The following is a 27,594-nucleotide window of genomic DNA, read 5'->3' on the forward strand; positions in this document are numbered from 1 at the left end:
AGCTTATGATAGCTACCATATCGAACTGGGATATTGGCTATCACCTGCTCTGTGTAATACCCTGCAGAAGAATAGCATAACTCCTTAACAAATTGCTGACTGACAAGACCATTTTAGGTAATAATAGGCAACACCACTAATGACTAGAAGACCCTCAACAAAGGCAATGCCTCAAGGCTCCATCCTAACTCCACTTCTATTTAGCTTGTATACTGGTACTGCAGGTATGACAACCATTCAGTGCAAGAAGTTTGGGTGACAGCAACAAAGCACAAACAAATCAAGGTCTTTGAAGATATATTAACAATAGACCTAAGTAAAATGGGACAATAATTTTGTAATTGGGGTCTTCAACTGGAACCTAACAAAACTGAATTCATTTGCTTTCATTTGAGTGATATCCTATCCAACTGAAAGTTGGGCAAATTTTTCATGGGTAGCCACATGTCTTGTAACAAATATCCATGGTATACTCTAGAGAACATTGCCACTTAAACAGCATCTAACAAAGATTACAGTTAAACTGAAGTCAAGAAATAATATTGTGAAAAAATTATGTGGTATAGCATGGGGTTCAGTAGTTTCAACTGTATGATCATCTGCCCTTCGACTTGTCTACTAAGCAGCAGAGTATTGCTGTACTGTCTGGATAAACAGCAGCCACATAAAGCTGGCAGAAACACAATTAAATAAAACAATGTGGATTATTACTGGCACAATCAAGTCCACTCCAGTATTGTGGCCACCTGTCCTGAGCTGTATTCCACCATATAAACTGAGAAGAAAGAATAATCTTCCCAGGAGAGGTAAGAAAATCTTCAACAACCAACAGCTGACAATTCCTGATTGTATGGTTGCTGTCCAAAGCAACAGACTCCGCTCCAAACATCCTCCACTGAGAACAAGAGTGGTATAATAATACTCCACTAGCACCCCAGACATTTCTCCATGGCAACAATAAACTATGGAGGCTTGATCTGTCCCAGAAGATATGGGCTACATTTAGCAGGTTCTGGATAAACTATGGGAGAGTGGTGACCCACTATACAGATGGGGAATGACTACCACTGCAGAATGCATCTGTGGCTTTCCAAGACACACACTGCCATAGACATTGTGGAAGAGTGGCCCTAAACTTTGTACCCTGGAAACCCCTCTGACTTCTTGGACACTATACCAACTATGATAAATTAAGTAAATAACATGTTTGTAAATTTCCAAATTACGTACATATTGTATTTGTATTTCTGAATTGGTGTGTAACTGCCATACAATTTATAATAATAATAATAATAATAGATGCAGAGGTGACATATCAAGCTAAAACTAAACAAAGGTCGCTACACTACGCATACATTGATTACCAAAAAGCTTTTGATAATGTACCCCACTCATGGTTACTACAAATATTGGAAATATACAAAGTAGATCCTAAATTGACACAGTTCCTAAACATAGTAATGAAAAATTGGAAAACCTCACTTAATATCCAAACAAATTCAAATAATATCACATCGCAGCCAATACGGATTAAGCGTGGAATATACCAAGGAGACTCATTAAGTCCTTTATGGTTCTGCCTTGCTCTCAACCAACTATCCAACATGCTAAATAATACAAATTATGGATATAATATTACTGGAACATACCAACACAAAATCACCCACTTGCTGTACATGGATGATCTAAAACTACTGATAGCAACAAATCAACAACTCAACCAATTACTAAAGATAACAGAAGTATTCAGCAATGATATAAATATGGCTTTTGGAACATACAAATGTAAGAAAAATAGCATAGTCAAGGGAAAACACACTAAACAAAAAGTTTACATATTGGATAACCACAGCGACTGCATAGAAGCATTGGAAAAAACAGATGCCTATAAATATCTAGGATACAGACAAAAAATAGGAATAGATAATACAAATATTAAAGAAGAACTAAAAGAAAAATATAGACAAAGACTAACAAAAATACTGAAAACAGAATTGACAGCAAGAAACAAGACAATAGCTGTAAATACTTATGCTATACCAATATTGACCTACTCATTTGGAGTAGTGAAATGGAGTAACACAGACCTAGAAGCACTCAATACACTTACACGGTCACTATGCCACAAATATAGAATACATCACATACATTCAACAACAGAAAGATTCACATTAAGCAGAAAGGAAGGAGGAAGGGTATTTATTGACATAAAAAACCTACATTATGGACATAATAGAGGGAGACATTCCATGTGGGAAAAATATATCTAAAAAGAAAGATGATGAGACTTACTAAACAAAAGCGCTGGCAGGTCGATAGACACACAAACAAACACAAACATACACACATCTAGCTTTCGCAACCAACGGTTGCCTCATCAGGAAAGAGGGAAGGAGAGGGAAAGACAAAAGGATTTGGGTTTTAAGGGAGAGGGTAAGGAGTCATTCCAATCCCGGGAGCGGACAGGTAGACAATATAAGAAAATTCTTCATAGAACGAGCAGAAACTAGCAAAATACACAAAGCAATCACTCATATAAATACATCGGCTAATCGGCTACACCATTGCAATTTCATAACCACTTCTACAACTCTTTAGATCACATAACGTCAACAGATACAAAGAAAGTAAATTGGGAAAAGAAAACACTACATGGCAAGCACCCGTATCATCTAACACAGCCACACATCGATCAAGATGCATCCAACACATGGCTAAGAAAAGGCAATATATACAGTGAGATGGAAGGATTCATGATTGCAACACAGGATCAAACAATAAGCACCAGATATTACAGCAAGCATATTATTAAAGATCCTAATACCACAGCAGATAAATGCAGACTTTGCAAACAACAAATAGAAACAGTACATCACATCACAAGTGGATGTACAATACTAGCAGATACAGAATACACCAGAAGACATGACAATGTAGCAAAAATAATACATCAACAACTTGCTATACAACATAAACTAATAAAACAACACGTTCCCACATACAAGTATGCACCACAAAGTGTACTGGAGAATGACGAATACAGAACCATTATAACAGATAAAACAACACCACATAACAAACCTGTCATCATACTCACCAATAAAAAGAAGAAATAAACACAACTAATCGAAATATCCATACCCAATACAACAAATATACAGAAGAAAGCAGGAGAAAAAAATTGAAAAATACATCCAACTGGCTGAGGAAGTCAAGGACATGTGACATCAGGATAAATGTAATGGCAATGTAACATATACCATACAGTTAAAAGGAAGTCACACTTGATCAAGGTCCACGTCACTTTCCATTTTGAACCGGACATAACGTCTGAGAAAGGAAAGAAAGAAATAATAATAATAATAATGAGTCAGGAAAGGTTCTCAAAGGCCAAAAAAAGCTCATCAGGTCAGGTCAAATGTCAAAGCCATGCTGATAGTTTTCTTTGAATTTGAAGGATTACTTCATCATGAATTCATCGCACATGGACAAACTGATAACTGAAGGTACTATAAGGATGTGTTGCAACTCCAGTGAGGATATGTGAGAAGAAAATGGCCTGAAATGTGGCTCTTACATCATAATAACACACCTGCACATTCATCCCTGTTGGTGCTTGACTATTCCACAGAAACAAAATCATTGCCCTGCCTCATCCTCAGTACTCTCCAGACCTGGCCCCTATGGACTTCTTTTTTTGCTTCCAGAGTTGAAAACTCTGTTGAAAGAAGATCTGCAATGATAGAGGTGATAAAAGAGAATATGCAGATGGCACTTTGCAGGATCCAGCAAGAGATGTACCAAGACTGCTTCCAGAAGTGGAAACAGCGTGGTAGCAGTGTACCAGTTGTGGAGGAAGTATTTCAAAGGACAAAAAAATAAGTATAGAAAAATTTTGTGGACAAAGCACCAGAATTTTTTCAACAGGCCTCATACAGCAGAATAAGGTCCTCACTGAGATCTGGTACAATTAAACATTCACATGTAAAACTCACTCCTTCAATAGTACAAGTTAATAAAGTTTTATTTATTTGTTTATTTATTTTTGACTACCTTACTGTGTCTTCTTTTTGTACCTTTTATTTTTACACTAACTACAAGCAACACAGTATAATTCTTTTCATGACTCAGTTTTTAATTTAATGCTTCTGATATTCTGTATGAATTTTACAAAAATAATTTTGTTTTTCTGCTTATGTGTGTTAGTTTCATCTTTGACCTCTTTGAAATCATTACTGAGACTAGATTCTATATCATTTTTTATTCTACACTTCTAATACTTTTTCCCAATTAATTAACCTCACTGTATATTGTTCGAACGTACTGACTGAAATATGAAACTTTTGTGTTGGAGTGTTTTACAATTTGTAAACTTTCTTCAATAATTTCCTCAGTTTTATCCTTAGTTGCTTGTTGATTTTGAGTGTTCCTTGTTTCTTTGATCCAAAATTTGTATTAATCTTTTTAATTCTAAATATCCCTCTTCAAATGATTCATTCTCATGTTTAATTGTTACATCTAAATCCCTTATGTCCAGCACCTCTTCAGTCCTCCCTAGCCGAGTTCTAGTTTTTATCTTCAGCTCTAAGATTGTCATCTTGGCTAAACTTGTCACATGTCTCAATTAAATAAAACACTTAATTTTTTTTACTTATGTTGATGTGTCTATGTATGCTGCTGTTGTTGGTCAGGTCAGTTCCATTATTGTGCTTGATAATTATCATCCACCACTTCTAACTCTTAAATGACTATCAGTCCATATCAGTGCTGCTTCCCATGTAAATTCACAAATAATTTCTCCTTCTTGATCTGCAAAACATAAATAAGCAGCAGTATCCAAATATTGTTTTTAAAAGATTCAGGACTGACCACCCAGAATGGAGCCCCTCCCTGTACCATCACATAAAACAATGAAGAATAAAAGCTCTAAGCAATTTTACTTTTTTAGCTTGCATCACTCAGTATGTACAAATAATAAATAAGTCAGGAGGAAGTCACTCAATACCTACTCCTTGCTGTTCCTTGTAAAATGTTTGACTCATTGAAAATCACGGCTTGCTGAAAACGATAACTGTCACATCTAAAATATTATTTGTCTTTTTCTTGAAATTTGAACACTGTTGGTATCTGTTTCTTCATCATTCATTATATTTTCTTCATTTTGTGTATATTTATACAGTACTGTGCAAATCAAATTCTACACTGCTACAAGCATCAACCAGCACACTTACAGCTAAAACCAAATGACTTCAGAGTCCAATTGCTCACACTATTCCCTCCCAAGTACTTGAATCAATAAGTAATAAGGTTCAAGAAGTCACAGTTCAGTGATCTTAAAGTACATTGACATATTGCATCCAAAGAGTTTCATACAAAATTAAATACATATTTACAAATGTTATCAGAATATTACAAAAAGCACATTATAGAATGATGCTGATAATTTCAAATATGATTATAATTCTGAACGAAATTAGTAGCATGAAAAATAATTATGTTTTCTGAAAATAAAGCTTATGCTGATTTTCATGTTTTATTTGTTTTTACAAAAAAATATAAGATGAATTTGAACTGTCAGAAATAAAATAAAATTATATGTCTGAGGATGTTTTAGCGTTCTGTGAGAGCGGAACCAAGATTATCTTTGCTGCTGTACTTATCTTCTACATGTGCAATTACATTGAGTGCACAAGGTTCACATACATCTAGTTTGCATGGTTGATCACTGCTCTAATGGTTCTTTTCTCTTTTTCGAATCATGTGCCATTGAACAGTTTGTAAATAATTCTCCTTTGTTAATTGTAGCAATATATAGGACATGGCCTCTTTTTGAAACAGCTCAACTCAGTATAAATTTTTTAACACACTGGTGTGGGAAAACAGACCTGGTAAATTTTATGTACACCTTAACCTCATCCCAGCAGTCAATTTTCTTAACTACAAATTCAAGTATCCTTGTCAAAAGCAATTTTGTAGAGCATTGGAAAGGGGACACAATCACAATTATTAAACTATTCATGGCCTCTCTGACCAAGATGGTCAGAGACTTATTATTAATACTATCAATATTTGTCAGGATAAAATTCAGTCACAATGAAAGGTAGTGACATGTATAAATGAAGAAATGATTAAATCCTGTAAATCATATCTCCAAGATGTAAACTGGAGATACATCAATTGTGAGATAGATTTCAGTTCCAAATATGATCCCTTCAGCAATGAAATGGCAGCAGTATTTAAAGATTTCTTTCCAAATAAAGTTTACAGAAATCAACTTTGAGGAACCAATGAAAAGCCTTGGATCTCATGATGTATAAGGGTATCTTAAAAACAGAAAGGGGGGGGGGGGCAGAAGAGGGAGAATCGTACATTGCATCAAAAAATTCAGGCTACCCTACTCAATCAAAAATTACCCAATGTACTGTAATATGTATTAAAAAAATCAGACAGTCGAAAAGTTTATAATTTAGCCCCAAATCCAAAAATTCTGTAAGAAAATCGAAGTAGTCTGGGACACAATAACGAATAAGACAGGTGCCAACAGTACAGTAAAACCAAAGACATCATTTTAAATATTAAACATGTAAACAGCCAAGAGATACTGGTAAAACTCTTCTGTAACAATTTCTTAAGTGCAGCTGAGCAAATAGGTTGCACTGGCTCTTTAGAAAGTTACATTTAAATACTGAAACACTGTTGTCCCAATAAGTACGATAAGCACATCCTCCATAACTAGAAATGGAGTAAGGAAAACCATTGCCTCTTTAAAAAACAAAGGATAATTAGGTATAGATAATATTTCTAGTAAACTTCTAAAATTTTATTCAGATCAGTGGTGCAAAATTTTGACCCACATATTTAACATTTTTATGTATCAGGGTGTCTTTGCAGATGGAATGAAGCTTGCTATAATGAAACCTCTCCACAAAAAGAGAGACACAACACATCACAAATTGTTGTCCCATCTCTCTCTTGATCACATTCATGAAAGTACTCAAGAAAGTACTGTATTCCAGAATTGTGAGGCACCACGAAATCTTTGACATAATCAGTGAAAGACTAATTGGTTTCCAGAAAGCTATGTTCACAACAGAAGCTGTAATTTCGGTCATAAATGATATACTGGAATCATGTAATAAAAAAATTAATCCAGTTGGAACATTTTATGATCTCTCTAAGGGTTTTGTGTGTGTAAGTTATAAAATACATCTCAACAAATGATGCCACTATGGCATGAGAGGGGCAGTAGCAAACTGTCTGAACTCCTACCCCAAGAGAGAAAGCAGAAGGGAGTTTTGGATGAGAGCAACAAATGAGCTTTATAGCGGTAGAGTGTGATTGAGGTGCTGTACTCCGTGGAGTCCCCAAGAGATCTTTCCTTGGTCTGCTGCTGTTTCTAATACACAGCAAATAAATGACTTACCTTTGTCATATAAAGCATGTATGTTCACTGTGTGTGACAACATTAAAACAAGAAACAACAACAATAAAGAACAAACAGTCCACTGTTTGACGCTGATGTCAAAAAAAAAATACCTTTCAGAACACATTTATTATCTATCTTTTGGTTGCATTATTTTTTAAGAAGGGCAGTTTCAGTTCAACATGAGCTGTCTTCAGATCTATAAACAACAGTAAAATAACTAATAAGCAAATACTCTACAAAAATACAAAATGTTATCATACTGTGCCATAATCCAACATCAAATACACCAGAGAGAGAGAGTACTTCATGCTACATCACATAATAAAATAGTGTGATGCAGTATCTAAGTTTTGATGGTAGACACAATGATTACCTTTCTAATCAATGCAATCAGGTATATTCTGGCATGTCTGATTTTTGATTATGTCATGTTATGATATGGTAACATTTTGTATTTTTGTAAAGTATCTGCAGATTAGTTATTTTAGTGTTGTCTACAGATCTCAGTATGATTCATATTCCAGCAAAACCAGTCATTTTAAAATGTTAATGCAATCAAGACAGATAATAAATCTGTTTTATAACCTGTAATTGCAGATTTTTATCTCCAGGGACATTCAGGTGTCAATTTTTGATTTCTTTCCAGACTTATAACCTGTTTCAAAGTAAGCTCCAATCACAAATTCCCATAGGAGATACCTACTGTACATGGCAGTCAGCAAATACAAAGGATACATTGCACTAAACTCTTGGGCCTCCAAATACATAGCAGTGTTAGCTGGGACCAACACATCCTCCAAACCATAGAAAGATTATCCTCTGCTATTTTTGCCATGAGGACAATCTCACATATCAGACGCATCCATGTCACAAAGTTCACTTATTTTGGGTTCTTCCACTCTATTATGTACTACAGAATTATTTTCTAAGGCAATTAACCTACATCAAAGACAGTTTTCTTTCTGCAGGAGAAGATTGTCCAAATTATGTGCAGAGTATGCCATAAGAACCTCCTGTCGCAGTCTCTTTAAGGAACTTACTACAACTTCCAAATATTTTTATTCCATTATGGGCTTCACAGCTGATAATCCTGTGTACTATGAAACCAATCAAATATACCATGATCACAGTACAAGAATCTAAGTTGGTTACAGAATTATGTACAGTAGTCAATTTATTTCAGTATTAAAATATTTAACTGCCAGATAACATCAAAGACCTGTGTAGTTACAGTACATCATTTAAAAATAAATTGAAGATACATTTACTTGATGAAACTTTTTATTCATTAAATGAATTTTTTAACAGAGATATATAGATTTATTTCACATATATTTTTACTAATTGTTTGTTGTGTATTGTACAACATGTGCTGATACATGCATACCTTTTTTCACTTTGCTTCTGTTGCGACCTAGTTTTATGTTTTTGTTTTTCCTGTAACTTCTTTTTAATCAGTGTACTGTGTTGCTTGTTATGTATGTTTATGTATGTTTTTAACTTGTTCTCCATCCTAGCACCACATACACATCAAAGGATCTATGAGATATTTCCACAGATACATAAGTAAATGAGAAACTTGAGAGACTAACCAAGTAAGGTGAAGTAAAGACATTGCCAAATCCTTTGTAAGGCTTCAGCTGGAGTACTGCAATTCTGAATGCGACTCATACCAATTGTAAGTGATTTCAGACATGGAGTGCATACAAAGAAGGACAGTAGTAGCTTTCTAGGAAAATATTGAGCTATGCAGAAATGGTACTGCTATGATAAAGGAGCTGAAGTGGAATTCATAATGAAAGCGAGAGAAAAACTCATCTCCATGGCCAAGGTCACTAATGCACACTTGTGTGGTGGTGTTTGACCTGGGTGTAAGCCAGTTCAAATCCTGGTGGTGGAAAACACTTTCACTGTCAGTATTTGACTGGCAAGGGGGGCATGTGACACTGTTGATGCTGATCCACCCACTAGATGGGTACAATAAGCTTGGGAGCCCTATTGGTGCTATTTGCAAGGTGTAGGCTATGTGCTAGCACTGGCTTTCACCTTCTCCCTTCTCTCATCATTATCCAACACAAACATTACACTACATTCCACACACACACACACACACACACACACACACACACACACACACAAAGAGAGAGAGAGAGGACACAAACATTACACTACATTCCACACATACACACACACACACAAAGAGAGAGAGAGGACATACATGTAGTATTACAAATATTTTAGTGGAACATGTTGTAAATAATAAATGATTAAAAAAGCCAGAGAAAAATTCAGAGATTAGGTAATATGTATACGGATCTTGCAGCTTTAACTTTCTGGTCTTGTGTTAAAAATAAGTTTAACATGGGAAACAGAAGTAAAGCAGTTTATTGAAAGATGTCTTACATCCCTGGCTTGAGGAAGTACAGCAGTTGAGGAAAAGACTGAAACTGTGTATTCTGAGGGAGTAAATGAAGTTCAGTGATTGCATGTGTAAATATAATCTGCATAACTAAAAATATGCGTTGCTGCAGAAACATGAAAGCTTCATTGAAATTTAATGTGTTAGTAATAACAAAAAACCAATATCTATCATATTTTCTTGTTGGGTCTGTCTGATGCTGATGCAATAAAAGTGACACTAAATTGATAATTGCCTATGCACTTAACTGTGAAACTTTGTAAAGAATTTGTTTGTTTCATGCTAAACTGATAGGATATGGAAGGATATGAGTCTGAATGACAGTTTAAGTGAAGTTGAGAGAGCAAAGCTAGCTGTTTGGGACTACCCAGTGAGTGATAAATACACAAAAATCCTGCAAGCCATGACTGAGGCTGGATTTCCAGCCAACATGGAGGAAGCATTGGAAAGAGTAAGGGCTTCAAAATCATCAAGTGAAGGGTTTGCTTTCATAGGTAAGTTACATCTAAATACTGCATCTTCATACTGGTAAGCAAATAAGTATGGTAATAAGTGATACATGACAATTGATTGTCTCATGAACAAAACTCTAGCAGAGAAAATGACGACTTCAGAGTTCCTCACAATGTAGAATTTGAAATTTATAACTTTTATTTTATACTGTGAATGATTCACTTTCCACATAAACGTAGTCACCTCACATAATGTCATTTAAAACTGCAACTCATGCTGCTATTGGTCAAGATATTTTGTCTGGAGCTGCAGGAAAAATACAAGAAAAAGAAAAAGTTACTAAAACTCCATCGTCTATGCATCAATGACCAGCTATTTTTAACATTAACTATTTTTTTAACATTATCTAGAGCTTCAGTGGATTTCTCTGTGTTTCTTCATGTTTCTGCTTGTCTACTTTGTGGTTGTTCCTGTATCTTACATTTCATAAATAACTTTTTTTATGAATCTGTCACCATATTTTCCATATTTTTGCTCTTTGATCTGTGAATTAATCTCCACCACAATCCTGTGTAATCAGTTTTGCATAAAGAATTCTTCTACTTTATGTTCAGGATGTTACTGTCTGAGAGAAATCTCATATGTTTAAGGCTACACTTCCTCTTATAACTGGTTGTGTGATTCTTTAGAGGAAGATTCTAACTCCCAAGTATAAGACAGCTTCAGACATCTGAGTCCTTTACAAATGAGTTTATGTGCTAAATATTTGCAAGAAAAGGTTTAGAAAAGGTTTGAAATTGTGTTTAATGTTCATTAGAATTCATTAAGTATTCTCATTATCGAACGCTGGATGAGTAAGTTCTGGGTAGTTCCACTCTTTTTAAGCAAAAGCTAGTTTTTTTTACCCCATCTCAGTGTTTTATGTTATATCTCCTGGACTGTGTGGTGTACAATGATATAATTTTGTAGGTACATTCAGCGGTATTTTTGAATACTATCTGCCAAATATGTTGTGAATAGTGTTATCAGTGTAGAACTAATAAATTGAAACATCAGCCTGATGCTGAAGTTCTACTGTATGAACTGTGAAAGTGTAATAACTGTTAAACTTTCCCTTTGACCATTTTATGGAGAGTTTGTAGTGATCCAGCTACACATGGCTAACAAAATTGAGACCTAACCTGCTATGTTATCTAGTTCAGTTTTGAATCAAGCCATGTGTAGTGATTGTGTCACAGCCTTGCCACCAATTTTTTTTTCAAATTACCATAAAACACTGAATCAATCCTGCTCGTTGCAAATCTGCTGTGGGGGAAAAAAAAAAAAAAAAAAAAAAAAACCCTCTCTGATTTCTACTAACAAAAGTTTGACCATTTTGCCTAATATTTATCTTTGCATACACAGTTAATTATGGTACAACTGCATGTATATATGGCTATGATGATGTGGCAATAGGACATTTACTTCCAAGTGAACACCCAGCGCTCAGTCTGACACTTGCATCTGCGTGTGTTGCACCAATCATGTGTAAGCAGGTCTGTTGTCATTGACTGTTGCATTTAGCTATGCACGAGTGATTTATTATGTCTCCCATGCACAACAGTGAAGTAACATAGTTCAGTAGAGGGTTTTAATGTTATTTTTATTGCAGAATTACAGTCTGTTCATTGATCACAAGAATAACATTACTGCGAACTATCCACTGTTGGCAGTAACAAGCACACCCATAAAAAAAAAAATAAAAAAATAAAATAAAATAAAATAAAAAAAAAAAACAGAAAAATCATCTTATATAGTTTTGAACTAGTGATGTCTTCACATGTGTCAGTATGGAGTTCTTAAAGACTTGAAATTATGTGTAATGCTTGTTGAAGTTGTTAACTGCTCTTATTCTCTACCACTAGATGAAACATAGTCGATGTATTTGTGTGCTGTGAGTTATGCTGCCTCAAGACATATATGCAGTTTCTAACTGTAATACTTGTCTTATCATGTTAAATCTTAAACATGATTATTCTTGCTATTGAGTAGATTATGAGAGAATTTTAATTTAGTGATTTTGGTCAATAATTACATGAAATATTGAAAATCAAGGTTTTATCACCCCTGGAAGGTGTTAGATAGACAACCTGCGACTGGTGCTCGGTGACCATGCACATGTTTTCTTGTGTAATAATATAGATTTTTTCTTGTGAGTATATTCCAGATCATGCAGTTCATGTTACAGTGATTGTTTTCACTTAAATACTTTTCATAGACTTAATCAGCATCAGCTGTTCTATCTTCAGTACATACTAGACATATTATTCATAATGCCAAAAGGAATTGACTGAGAGACTACACTGAAATGTCTCCTGTTGTTCATTGCAATAATTTATCCTTAAACCTGTCCTTTATCATCATGACTACCATTGCTCCCCAGTTACTTATACGTACCCCTTTACAAGCCAGCTTTCATTGTTCTTGCAATGTTCTTATTGATTCACACTTGAAGCACAACACATATTTATATTTGATTTGATATGAGTTATTTCATCTCATAACATACAATATTCAGATTATGTGATCTGTTGTACTGGATACATGTCAATATATAATTTTAGGGATTTAGTTTACAGACTTAAAAATAATAACAAGCACAGGTATCAAACAATTTTTAGGAGTACAATACTTTTACATTTTTGTACTATTTTTATTTCATTTTATTTAATTTATATAGAGTTGTTGGTTGCCCTTTTTAAATTATCACCTCATCATTCATAAACTCCTCCACTGAATAATAACATTTTTCCACTAAGAGTTCATGTAATTTTTTTCTTTAGATGACCAATTTCCATGCTCAGAATATTGTAACCCTTTAATTTATTGTATATTTTCATGCTCATGTATTGAGGAGTTATAGAATATAGTATTAATCAGTGTGGAGGGAGCATAAAATTTTGTTTTGGCCTAGTTGTGTCAGTGTGTTTGAAGTGAAATTCTTTGGAAAGTTCAGGTTTACTGTATAGGAAAATTAGAATTTCAAAAATGTATAGTAAGGGGACAGATAATATATTTAGTTTTTTAAACAATGGGCAACATGAGGTTCTCGGATGTGCAGCACACATCTTCCTAATTATTTTGAAGTTTTAATATCCGTACCATATAACTTGAATTACCCCAAAAAATTATGCCATACCTGATGACAGATTCAAAGTAACTATGGTACACAATTTTTCAGCTGTCCATGTCTGTTACATCATGTGTCATTGCCTTGGCAAAAGAGAGGCTGTATAGTTTGGTACCTAAATATTCTGAGTTTAGTCCTAAGAATTTCACTGTGCTTGCTGGTTCTATCTTCACATTTTCATGTAGGACATAGATCTCACTTGGTTTAGATTGTTTTGTTTTAAATTTCTGCAGAGCTCTTTTTATTTTTATTTTTTTTCTTTATTTTTTTCTTCCAATCAGCACTGAAGTGTCATCTGCAAATAGGACTAACTTTGCTTTGATGTTCAAGGATAAATCATTAATATAGAACAGGAAAGAATTGGTCCCAAAACTGAGCCTTGGGGAACACCTAGTTTCCCATTTCGATGAGTAATTTGCGGAGTTAGATCTTAATTTATAGAGCAGCACAGAGTGATTCACTGAATCAAATGCTTTACTTAGGTAACAGAATATACCTGCAACTTTGCTGCAGTTATCCAATGAGGAGCTAATTCTTTCAACAAATGTGTTTATTGCATCTAAGGTACTTTTTCCTTTTTGGAACCCAAATTGATTTTTATCAATGATATTAAATTTTGAGGTAAAATTTAATATCTGTGTTGCAGCAAGCTTTTCAAATAACTTAGGGAAAATTGACAGGATAGAAACAGGTTGGTAATTTCCCATTTCTTCTTTTGGGCCTCTTTTGTGAACTGGTCTTACTTTGGCATACTTCAGTAACTCTGTGAATCATCCTTGCTCAAACGATTGATTAATTATTTCTGTCAGAGGATGTGATATTATTTTAAACACCATTTTAATTACTTTAGTTGGTATACCATACCATCCTGCAGAATTTTTGTTTTTCAGGGATAGTATAACATCTTCTACATCTTTCGGTGTAACATTTGTAAATACAGGAAGCTGTTCAGAATTTTGAGTAAGGCCAAAGAACTGCACATTATCCTTATAAGTAGACGCATTTACATTAGATTTAGCTACATTTATTAAAAAAATTATTGAAGCAGTTGGATATTTGAACAGGATAACATCCTGGTCTTTGATTTTTTAAATTTCCTGGCTGTTATTGAACAGATATTCTAGTATTACAAATACAGTATAACCCTTATTTTCTGTGATCTTGATTTAGTGTAAACCTGTATTTGACAGTAGAAATTTCAACTCCTGAAAATTATTCCTTAAGTGCAATGCAATTTTATATTCGATTTAACGTAATTCGCATTACGGCAAAACCTGCATTTAGCATTAGGAATATTAGATATTGAAAACAATATAATAGTGGATTTTGTGGCCCGAATGCAAGCCACACTTTTTTTCCGGTTTTCAGAATCCAAAAAACCTCCTGCAGTTAACATTTGGGTGCAAAGCCTAAGAAGTTCCGAAAAATGCTGCTAATTGCTGCCATAAGCGCTTGCAGCCTTTATTGCAGCTTTTTGTTGCTAGAAGCCACCAAAGAAGCCGTTGTGTTAGTTTCAAGTAATGAATGTTAAGGTATTTTTTATCATGGGCGAATTTAGCAATTTTTCAAATGTTCATAGCAATTAAATGAAACTCTTTACATATACACCATCAAAACGGACATTTTGAAGAAACTTGATAATATTGGCTTTTCATTTTGACAACTCCAGCTAAAGAGAGCAGTGCTTGCAAAAACATTTGTTAGAGTCTGCTTTTGAAGTTCGGTAAGACATGGAGACAGCAAAAGTAACAACTTTCAGCTTATATAATTGCGTAGGCTTCCGCGGCCAGAGTCAGTCGACATAAAAGTTTTCTGGGTTTGGTACCGCATCATAATTTAAATTAGACCCAGAAGAAGGCCGCTGCAAACGTGGCCGAAATGTTGGCTTTTCTATAGCAGCAGTAGTTTTTTAAATTATGACGCGGTACCAAACCCAGAAAACTTTTATGTCAACTTTCAGCTTGTTCCAGCAACAGAAAAGCATTTTATGGACCAAAATGTGGCCGCCACTATGAGTTGGAAGTTGTAGTGAACGATTTTGTGAGGAATCAGTGACAGTGCTTACCTGTAAATGCAGAAAAAATTCAAGAAAAATACGGGGAAAAACTCTTCACATTTCAGCACTGTATGAAATTCATGCTGGCTGTACAGCCAATGGCCATAAACTGCCACCAGTCATTTCACATGGAAGACTTTACCGAAGTCCGAAGTGTTTCCTACAGATGTTATTGTACATGCTACCAAAATTGGCTGGTTCATGGAGGACATGGTTTTAGAGTGGATCAGACCTAGTACCTTGCTAGGTTTGCCATCTAGGCTTGTGTTAGGTTAGCACGCAAGTCACTGTACACCAGCTGTGATAAAAAAATTAGTGGAGGGTAGAACATACTTAGTTGTAATTCCAGAATGGATGACGTCCATTCTGCATCTGTTAGATGTTAGTTTAAACAAACCTTTTATGGACAAGCAGAAATGTACAGTATATATACACAGTGCCTAACGAAAGAAGATAGGCAGTTAATGCCTACAGGACATGTTAAGTGTGCAAGCTTTTCTCAAGTGTGTGTGTGCATTAGTCAATCTTGGAAATGTCTCCCAGGTGAAATTCTTCATCACACATTTAAAAAATACTGTATTTCTAATGCATTTGATGGCACTGAGGATGATGCTTTTTATGAAAGTACAACAAGGAGTCACTAGCATTAATAATAAAATATGAAAAATCATGACTGTGTTCCAGTATGCAGTGCATCGAGCTCGCCTGCAATGTCACAGCTCACATGTGTGTAGGTCTGGAATACTGTATTCGATAGATATCATGAATTTTCACTGTTGTCAGTGTTTTGTGATGTAATTGTAATTTTAAGTGTCCCAAATCCCTGATAGGTAGGGCCACTTAACACTCTATCCATCATATTATGAGCCATATCTTTCACTTTTAAGTGCAGCTTGAAATCAGGGCAATTTCTGGTGTGTGGCTTGCATTCGAGATCAGCTTGCAGTCGGATAAATATGGTAACTACAGTACTTGCGGTGGCTTCTAGCAGGATTTTTCAGAACTTTCGTAGGCTTTGCCTCCAAATGCAAGCATCGTGTAATACAGGCTTTAAGAACCTATGAATACCAGCATTTATATTGGATACGATAGATCATTTTCCGTATTGATTCCTTGCTACATGCATGAGCAAGCTCGAACTTAGCCGACCGTGGCTGAAGACTAACAATGTACAGCGTGCTAATACTCACATTGCTTTGCATGCTTGCATGTGGCCAAGCTCTGTCCAGGTCTGTAAGTTTGTAGCAGCATTACAGTATAGCATCAGTTTATGCAAGTTTGCATCAGTTTGTGTGTTACTGTGTACTGCATGGAGAATCCGGCTGTATATCGGTTTGCTCACTCACATCAGATATTGAGGAAATCTGCGAAGATGGAGTAAAGCAGAATGATGAAGATATTGAAGAAGATGATGATGTTAGGAATGAAGAAATGCAAACACCATCATTCAGTGAAGCTACTGCCAGCGTAGACATTGTCCGGAGATTTGTCACAGCATTTAAAGTGGACAACCCTGTTATAGACAGAGTAAATCAGTTGGAGATGGACATTTTGAACCTAAAATCCAACAGTGCTAAAAAGCAGACTACCAACTTTGATTACAGGTATTTCAAAAAATGAGGCACTGTAAAAGTTGTGTAAATGTGTGTTGTATATAGGAAAAGGAACTCAATTCATTATATTAGTGTAATTGTGTAAGTATTTTGTGGATGTTTTAATTTTGTAGTGTGCTGGGAAAGTATGATCTTTGACTACTGTATTAGTGCTACAAAAAAATTTGTAATTACAGTATAGCGTATAGGGTAGGTATCTCCTTGTTTTATTGTTGTTATTGTGTAAATTATGTGTGTTGTTGCAATTCATGTCAATACAGGCAAAGAGTTCTGGAAAAGGTTTGCTTTCTATCGAAACATCAATTTAAGGTAAACCCCCATCTAAGGTTAAAAAATTCTGGTCCCTAGAAAAACATTTAAAAAAAATAGGTGTTCTACTGTAAAACCATAGGGCCAGGCTTACAATAGCTTCACAGAGATAATTGATAACATACTACAAGTACTGGGGCAATCATTTCAGTGATATAATTACGGTAAAAATGCATATACACACACATTGCCACCAAATAAATTGTTTGCTTAATGCTATTTACAATTTTTTTAAGCACTTCTTATTCTGCATGTAAGTATGGTATTCCTCTAGAGTGTAAAATGGATTTTGTAACAGAAATTTCTTTAGCTGAAATTTAAGCTTCATTGTGGGTAGGGTCATAACTTTTCTGGGCAGTGGATTGTGGACCCTTTTCATAGAGTGCTGTTCTATGGCAGATGATGTAAAAATTTTCTTCATTTGTATTGTACTGATACAAATTGGAACAAATGTTGGGCTGCAGCCTTTTAAAAAGTAATATGGCTTTTAGAATATACATTTTTGCTATGGTTAGTGCACCAGTTTTTGTAAGCAAACCATGTCATGATTCTTTATATTGTGGTCCACAGATGATTCTTATACCCCTTTTTTGAAGTAGCAACAGCTTATTTAGATTTTCTTTGATTGTTGCTCCCGAAATTTCTATTCCATAATTCAGGTTAGAGAAAAAGAGAGCATTGTATGCAGTCTTTAGGACATCAGTGTCTTTGCAGAACTTGCTAATCACATTTATTGCAAATATATTCCTTGACAACTTACATGCTAAAGTGTCAACATGTGTGTCCCATTTTAGGTTGCTTTGAATTGTTAAACTGAGGAATTTTGTACTAAACTCTGTTTTTACTAATTCATTGCCTATTTATAATTTAATTTCATCATTAAAACTACTGTTGTTGAACACCATGAGATATGTTTTACTACTGCTTACATTTAACTGGCTTTCACTATAGTACTTAACAATTTCATTTGTCATGTTATTACAGTGGGTCTCTAGTTCATTAAATGATTTACACACAATAGATGTATCATCCATACACAGAACTGTTTTGGAAGTCTTGAGTGCAAAATCTTATCTCATTTACATAAATCAAAAACAAAAGAGGACCCAGTACTGAGTCCTGTGGTACTCCATATTTTATATTAGTGATTTTGGATTTGTGAACACCACTTTCAGTTTTCCGCAGTACCAAAAACTGTTCTTGTTTACTCATGTAAGATTTTATTAGGTCATGAGAAGTGCCTCTGATGCCAATGTTCCACAGCTTTTATAATAGCTTTGTGATGTTCACACAGTCAAAAGCTTTCTCGAATTCAAGGTATATAACTGGAACATGTTGCTTGTTCTCGATGCCACTTATTATCTCTTCAGTTAACTGAGTAGCTGCTGAGCAAGTTGATTTACATTTTAAGAACCCATTCTGATTTTCAAACCTTAGGTTGTGCATCTGGAGAAAGTTTTTAATTATGCTGCATATGACTGTTTCAACTATTTTGGAAAAGACAGGAAGTATTGAGACTGGTCTGTAGTTTTGAATTTTGAGTTTCTCTTGTTTTTTTTACTTTTATTTTTTTTTTAACTGGTGTTACCTGAGCTATTTTTAGTCTATCTGGGAAGGTGCTACAGACAGAGGTACAGAGACATTTTGTCTGCACACTTTTAATACATTAATACTGAGGCCATCATGCCCTGCAGAACTGGAAGATTTTAGAGATCTATTGGTGTTAATTATATCTTTGCATTTTATGGGGGGTAGGTATATACTATGCTCAGATGGATTGCCTTTAAAATTATACTGCAGGGTATTATGTTTGTCATTGATAGCTTTCCCTGTCTGAAGAAAATTATTCATTGAACATAGTAGCAATTTCAAGTTGATCTTTTACTACCATCCTATTCTGGTCAATATTGAAGTCCATACAGGATTTGTCTCTGCCTTTTATAAAACTGTTTATCACTTCCCAGACACCAGTAGTAACACTGTGTGAAGCATGAAGTTTGTTTGCAACACAGCCACTGCTGGTCTGTATTAATATATTTTTATAATATTCTTGATAAGTTCTGAAGGCCTCCGTTAGCTTGAGATTTTGTTTATCATTCAACATTGCACTATGGAATAATTTTAACTTTCCCTTGCTTCAATGACATCAATATTTATCCACATACTTCTGTTTATATTTTTTAGTTTGTTTAACGTTTGTGGCTGCAACTGGGCATGTGACATCAAAACAGTAGTAGGAAAGCTATCAGTCTCAAACCATGGTATGTGCACTAACATGCAGTTCAGTCTGTTGATGTTATGATTACATATAATTCTTTTGCTTACATTACATAATTCTTTTTAGAGACAAATAGTGATGTGTTCAGACAGTATTATGGGTATAGTCATTGTCATACCACTGGGCAATTAGTTCAGCAGTGCTAAATTAATAAAGATACGTATCCACACTTCACAGTGATGAATGAGATAACCTAATCTACATGAAATACTTGTATTCACATTTGACAATCATGAAACTGTTTGGCTGTATCTTACCTTTTCACAAATTCCTTAACATAGTGGAATGAATGAGTCAAGAAAATTGAGATAGTTTAGTTTTAAAAAGTGGTTCACTGTTCCATAATTTTTTAATCTCTATGGGATGAAGGTTAAAAACCTCTGCATCAGCATACTTAGCATGTCTCTGCACCATTGACAGATTTGTTTTAAACTTTTGTTTTAGGCATCAGTCTAATATTTCAGGAAATGAGTGTTAACTTAACTGTATTGAATTTTATACACTTGTTCCAACTGGTTTCAGTTTTCAACCATCGTCCAGGGGCTATATTAAACATACAGAAGCAAACAATACACACTACTGAGAAACAATTCACAAAAAATCCATAGCCATCAAGTACTGAACATCAGATAATCAAAAAGGAGTACTTACAAAGCAAAAAATGATATGATTTTTACATTTCATATATCATGCTACAGATGAATGCCATACTACAGAGCATATTATGATACACATCGACAGCTATCAGTGAAATATTGTGAGTCATGTAACTGAGATACAGAATGTCAAGGATAACTGTAGAACCACAGAAAACATATGGTAACACAGCAAATACTGTACCCATCAAAGATATTAAAATCCATGAAACAAACATGATTTACATCTGATCATTATAAAAACAGCCAATGTAGACTATAACATTTTTAATAAAAAATATATTCACATCTGCATATTACTGGAATAGGGGGTGGGGGGAAGAAAGTAAAAGTTTGAAGATTACGATATTATACTTAAAAACAAAGTACATCCATTTGGTATGAAACCAAAATTGTTTTTCTTGTATATGGTGCAATGTCTAAAATCACTTAACAAAGAAATCTTTGAAAGTAATGTGAATAAAATTATTGTTGAGAAATAAAAAGTACAAAACATCACATACCCATACACTATGTGATCAAAAGTATCTGGACACCCATTTTTCATATTAGGTGCTGCCACCTACTGCCAGGTACTCCATACCAGTGACCTCAGAAGTCATTAGACATCATGAGAGAGCAGAATGGAGCATTTCACGGAACTCATGGACCTCACTGTGTCATAAGCCTGTAAGTGTGATTTCCACAGTCCTAAACATCCCTAGGTTCACTGTTTCTGATGTGATAGTGAAGTGGAAACATGAAGGGGACATACAGCACAAAAGAGTACAAGCCAAATTCGTCTGTTGACTGACAAGAGACTACTGAAAGAAGAAGAGGGTCGTAATGTGTAATAGGCAGACATCTATGCAGACAATCACACAGGAATTCCAAACTGCATCAGGATCCACTGCAAGCGCTATGACAGTTAGGCAGAAGGTGAGAAAACTTGGATTTCATGGTTGAGTGGTTGCTCATAAGCCACACATCATGCCGGTAAATGCCAAATGATGCCTCTCTTGGTGTAAGGAGCGTAAACATTGGACAATTGAACAGTGGAAAAACATAGTGTGGAGTGACAAATCAGGTGGACAATGTGGTGATCCAATCACAGGGTGTGGGTATGGCAAATGCCTGGTGAACCTCACCTGCCATCGTGTGTATTGCCAACAGTAAAATTCAGAGGCGGTGGTGTTATGTGTGATCGTGTTTCTCATGGAGCAACTTGCACCCCTTATTGTTTTGCGTGGCACTGTCACAGCACAGGCCTACATTGTTGTTTTAAGCACTTCCTTGCTTCCCACTGCCGAAGAGCAATTTGGGGATGGCGACTGCATCTTTCAAATAATTCAGCACCTGTTCATAATGCACGGCCTGTGGCAGAGTAATTATATGACAATAACATCCCTGTATTGGACTGGCCTGCACAGAGTCCTGACCTGAATCCTATAGAACACCTTTGAGATGTTTTGGGATGCCGACTTCATGCCAGGCCTCACCAACTGACATCGATACATCTTCTCAGTGCAGCACTCTGTGAATAATGGGCTGCCATTCCCCAAGAAACCTTCCAGCACCCGATTGATGAATGTATGCCTGTGAGAGTAGAAGTGGTCATCAAGGCTAAGGGTGGGCCAACACCATATTGAATTCCTGCATTAATGATGGAGGGTGCCTTGAACTTGTAAGTCATTTTCAGACAGGTGTCCAGATTCTTTTGATCACATAGTGTAACAACCATTATGTGCTTGTTGTAGGAGTATTACATCATAAAAGAAGTGACATAGAAACAAGAAATCTAGTTCAATACATTGAATGCCTGGGTAAATCACCAGTACAAAAATCTTTCCAAACATTTCTGGAATAATGAAAGAATTCATGCATAAATGTGCCAGCAACATTATAATTGCACTGCAGTTCTAACATGCACAACAACTGAACCCCATATTCTCATTAGATAATTATCCAATGGGGAAATATGCAGTAATACCAAATACACTAGAAAGTGGTCTGGAAGTGACCATCATAAATTCAGAACACCAGGGAAAAACAGGAGTTTCACCTCATTACTAGAAATTATATAAGATACTGAACACCAGTTTTATGGGAACATTATAACAATTCTGTGACAAAGTACATTCTCATATATGTAAGAAGTAAACCCTAATTGAGTTGTGTTTATAATTATCTCGTAGTATATAGATTAACAGATAACAAACAAACACATAACAAGCACATACGGCTTATAAATATCATGAAGACCCAAATGTAGAGTCAGTAAAGACATCAGTCTTTGATGAACCAGTGAATTATTGGCCAACATTAAAAAAAATTGTAATTGTTAGTCTCTTGCAATGTTGGCCAGTTACTGTACTGGAAGAATACAGATGTGTAAAACATGTTTGTGTATTCAATCAACTAAAAGAGGGGGCTCATTATTGTTTGGAAGGTGAGAGTGTTCAACAAGCTTGGCAGGAAGGATGAGCAGTTTACAGTAGAGGATGTCAGCAAGTGACACTTGCATGTTTGCTTTGTGAGTGGCACATTTACCCAGGAATGTCCATAGTAGTGCCTCTGACTAGGAACCACTGTGGCACATGAGTGCCACATTAAGGGTGCAGTGCCAATGCTCCATGAAGCCATTACTCTGTGGGTGGCAGGCAGTGGCATGAAACTTATCAACACTGTGCAGCTCACAAAGTTTGGTGAATATTGAGTATTCAAACCTGTGGCTCTGATCAGTCATTATAGATGACGGACAACCAAAACAAGAAATTCTGGAGGTGATGAAGGCATGGGTGACTAAGTCAGCTATAATATCGGATAGAGGGGCAACATCACCCTACTTTGTCACTCAGTGGATGATTGAGAGTACATACTGAAATCCCTTAGAGGCAGGAAACAGGCATCCTTTGGTGATGCCAAATTGCCCTAGAAGGTGCATGCATGTCAACTGATTTACTCTTCCCGCGTCCAATCATGGTAATCATTTGTAGTTTCCAGCCAGATGAATCGTTTGGTAACCAGTTTCATAGTGGCCTTGATGCTTGATGAGTGAGATCATGCAGGGATTTGAACACTACTCATCAGAGAGGAGGTAATGCAACTCGTCGGAGAATACCTGTCGGTGTCACACATGATGGTGTTGGCTGAGCCTGTCAGTAGGTATGGCTTGAGGGTCAGTGCACATTTTGTGTTCTTTAGCAGGCCTGAAAGCTCAGTGTTGTTGGCTTGCAGGTCAATCATCTCAGCCATGTCAATGGTGGATGTGATAATGTTCACCTGCAACAGGTAATCATGAACAATATTGTCAGGACTACATAAGTGGTGTACATCTCCAGAATGTTGGCTGATTATGCCCATGTGCCACAGATGATGAGGAGGAATGTCTTTATCTGGATTGTGGATGGCATCTGCATCTGCATAAAGATGGTGAACTCTCATACCTTGATATGGGAAGTATCTCACTGCCTCATAGACTGTGAGGAGTTCACAGTAGATTATACACCACTTTCATTGGGCAATTGAAAGGTTTTTGGAGAAAAATTTGAGAGTCTTGGTGGTATTTCCAATGTGCTTTTGCAAACTGCACCTATAGAAGTATCGCTTATGTCAACGGTGACTGAAATGCGGGCATCAGGTTCCAGGTGTGACAGTGTGGGCGAGGGCAGACTTGAGAGATTCAAATGCTTAAATTGTGTTACTTGTCCATGGTACTTTTCTCAAGGGTAAGGTGTTTCCTCTCATCAGAGCATTAGTAAAGAGAGCCTGCATAGAGGCAGTATAAGGGAGGTAACAATGATATAAATTTATAATGGCCTGGGAATCTTCACTGTTTGCAGTAGTCCATGGGTAAAGGGGGGCTATGAATAAATTCAGCATGATCAGATGTTAGTTGTTTGCCCTCAACCAACACATTATATCCTAAGAAAGTTACACTGTCAAGAGTTAGTTGTGATTTCTCATGGCTCATTTCGATACTGTTGTTATGGAGTGTGGCCATGACTTGAGTCAGATGCTGCTCATGAACAATAAAGAATCAATAAACTGCTGCCAAGTATGAGTCACATTTTTGAGGCCATACGGCATGAAACAGTATTCAAAGAACCCAAAAGGAGTAATTATAACAGTTTTGGGGGCATCGTCCTTTAGCATGGGAAATTGATGGTAAGCTTTGTGGCAATCAATTACACTGAACACTCTTGCACCATCGACCAGTTGGGAAAAGTTCTGAATATGTGGTAATGGAAAATTTTCTATAATAGTAGGAGAATTCAGAACCTGTCATACAAACACAAACAAAATGAACTATAATATGTTTGTTTGCGTGGCCATCTTCTGCAGCAGCTGTTAACATCTGTTACTATAGGTTATCCGTGTAGAGCTGACTGCAGTCTAATTAAAAAGAATTACACCAGATGCGTTTTGCTTTTATTTACAAACCATATTCCATAGCTATTGGTGTCACAGATAAACACTGTGACAGTGCAGAATGAAAAACAGTTAAGAAAGTCAATTGTAAATAGTGCAGCACTGGAAATACTGCAAAAAGCCAAAAACCGTCAAGTGCAGATGTGAAATGAATCCAGTCAACACTAACCACTGCTAGCAAGAAGGTAAGGAGCAGATTATGTAAAGAAACACCAATAACCATGGAAGATGCTTTGTAAATAAAAGCAAAACATGTCTGGTGTAATCCTTTTTAATTAGATTGCAGTAAGCTTAAAATGGATAACCTATAGTAACAAAACGAACTACCTTTCTCCTGGACAATGTACATAATGGAAGACTAATTGCTGTCTGATGGGTGTATAATGCCCACATCAGGTAGCTCACCAATGGTTGTTTTAGGTTGTGGGGTTTTTTGGGATTGACACAGTGAGTCTTGTGTTGTATGGTGGTCTCTCTGCAGTATTTATTCGGCGACTAATCACAGCTACATGTTTATCATGCAAACCCATGATAGAATCTTCACTGTTGGTCTGAGAGATTGGTGCACAAGAAGGAATCACTGGGGAACGAAATGTCACTGGCCTTAGAGTCCTATGGAAGAGGCGGCATCGGAGAGAACGTGAGCATAGTTGCCAGACTGATGTCGGAAAGCAATGAGTGTGTGATGGCGAGCTGACATAGGGTCTGATGAGGTCCTGCCACTTGCATGGATGCTGCATTGATCAGCTGGTGAAGCACAGCATTGTGAACTCGTAAAGTGTCAGAAGCAGAATGCTCAAGTGTATGCTTGACCAAGGATGCAGTGCGTTGAGCCGTTAAAGCAGAGCACTCAGAGAAAGAGCTAAGGGGGAAGTTCTTGGAAGGCAATAAAGGAAGAGAGCCAAAAGAGCCTGTGATTAGGGAACCAGAACCTTGTTGGAGTGATGAGGCGGATTGCATATTAGGTGATACACTGAAATGTCTAAGGAAATCTATACCAAGCACAGTTGCATCCACATTTGTGACCTGGAAACTCCAGAGAAAATTTAGATCTAGAGCGACAAGAAGATCTGCTGCACTGAGGTCATTGATAATAAAGTTCTTAGCAGCACGTAAGATTAGCTTCATTGGTGATTTGCGAGCAGCAGCTGATGCAATAGGTATGATGCTAGCCTCCGTGCCCTTAGCTGTTAGAAATCTTAGGAATGATGCATGGTCCATCACTCAGAGATGGCCACCTAGAGTGGTGGTGTTGTTCACTGACTTTTGTTTCATAAGACTCAGTGTGGAGGCATTGCAGACCAGGACACCTGAACCAGTCCATGAGCAGAGTTTGAGGTGGTGACCACACACCACATGATGCACAGTATGGTAGGTGTGAGAGCGAGCATGGCTGACCAATGCAGCAGGGTGACTGTGGGTTGTGCTTGTCAAATGCAGCGGCAGTGTACTTTCTTCCAGAGTGAGACCATGATATAACGTAGCACCTCCATGATGTGGAAGGTATCGAAGCATGGTAGGCCATTCTGGATGGTACAGTCATGACAGCAGAAGGTGATAGCAGAATATGTGTAGTGTACAGAATCAGAGAATGTACAGTACCGTTAGTGGCATGTTGAGTGTAGCAATTTACAGTCTGGTGGCCACTGAGCTCCACTAGTGATGTATGTAGGACATTATCCTTGCACTGGCCTGTAACATCAGGTCCAAAACACATGTGTTCAACAATCAGTGGAGCTTTTGGAATGCTATATTGATGTGAGTTTACATAAACACCAAAGAAAATGCCTATGGTTCATGCCATTGTGAACCCTCATAGGTTAGAGAGCTCACTTGTGTCATATGAGGAAGGAATGGTTCCTGTCCCATTTTTACAGTAACATGAGGTGGGCATGCATCTGCAATTCACAATCTGAATGTAAAACATGATAAAAGAACACAAAGTTTGTTGCATCATACAGCATATGGCTTGTAGTTTGTAGAATGCATACAACACGCAATCACTGAAGTAATGAGCAAAGAAGCAAAAACAACTCTGGGATAACCAATGTGATGAATTCTCTTCCTTTTTTATATGATGAATGAATGAAAATCACCAACAAAAGATATTCTGTGGAACAACTTTAATTAAAAAACTACAGAACACTCACAAGAAGAGCAATACATGAGAAAACCCTTGCAAAGACAAGGATGTCAAAGAAAGTGGATCAAAGTGGTGCTGTGTTTGTGGTCAATAGTCTCCATAAGACAATGGTATTCGTAAATTCTCCAGTCATTATAAAAGATAAGTAACATTATTTCACCGAAAGTGTGTGGAACTTGCTGTTTGAGAATATTCATCACCTCATGGAGATCTGAGCTACAGCATACCAGCTAAGTGACCCTTAGGAAGTGTTTACTAAAGATATTGGCAGTCTTTTGCTTATCACTAACTTCATTATGGTTGTAGTTAATGACAGTATCAGAAGCCTTTGGGAGAGCAACAGAGCAACACCTGTGTCACTTTTTATAAGTTTGTAGAAACTTTTTTATTTTGTTACCATAATTTTTCATGTTGTCCAAAAAGTATATTTCTTTTTCAGTTTTTCAATTACTTTTAAAATCTTATAATATTTTCTGTAGACATTCTTTTTATCAAGGTTATCTGAAGATGTGTACCCAATGAATTGGTCTTGTTTCCTTTTATGGCATATTTTGATACTCAAGTGCTCAACGACATCACTTTGGTGTGCAGTTAGTAGGTTCTTTGTGAGAATATTTTTTTGAGCAGTAATACAATTTCACCACTGAACACGTTAAATGTGG

At 36.2% G+C, this 27,594-nt stretch overlaps 1 protein-coding gene across 1 annotated transcript in view; it reads left to right on the top strand.

Annotated features, from left to right (window-relative positions):
• LOC126183845 (ionotropic receptor 25a) overlaps nt 1-27,594 on the top strand; it is a 442,093-nt gene that overhangs the window by 318,586 nt on the left and 95,913 nt on the right. Inside the window, exon 14 of the mRNA XM_049926116.1 lies at nt 10,140-10,339. Coding sequence (XP_049782073.1) covers nt 10,140-10,339 — 200 coding nt within the window. The remainder of the gene's footprint in view (nt 1-10,139; nt 10,340-27,594) is intronic.

Source organism: Schistocerca cancellata, chromosome 1 (genome assembly GCF_023864275.1).
Source record: "Schistocerca cancellata isolate TAMUIC-IGC-003103 chromosome 1, iqSchCanc2.1, whole genome shotgun sequence".
Lineage (NCBI taxonomy): Eukaryota > Metazoa > Arthropoda > Insecta > Orthoptera > Acrididae > Schistocerca > Schistocerca cancellata.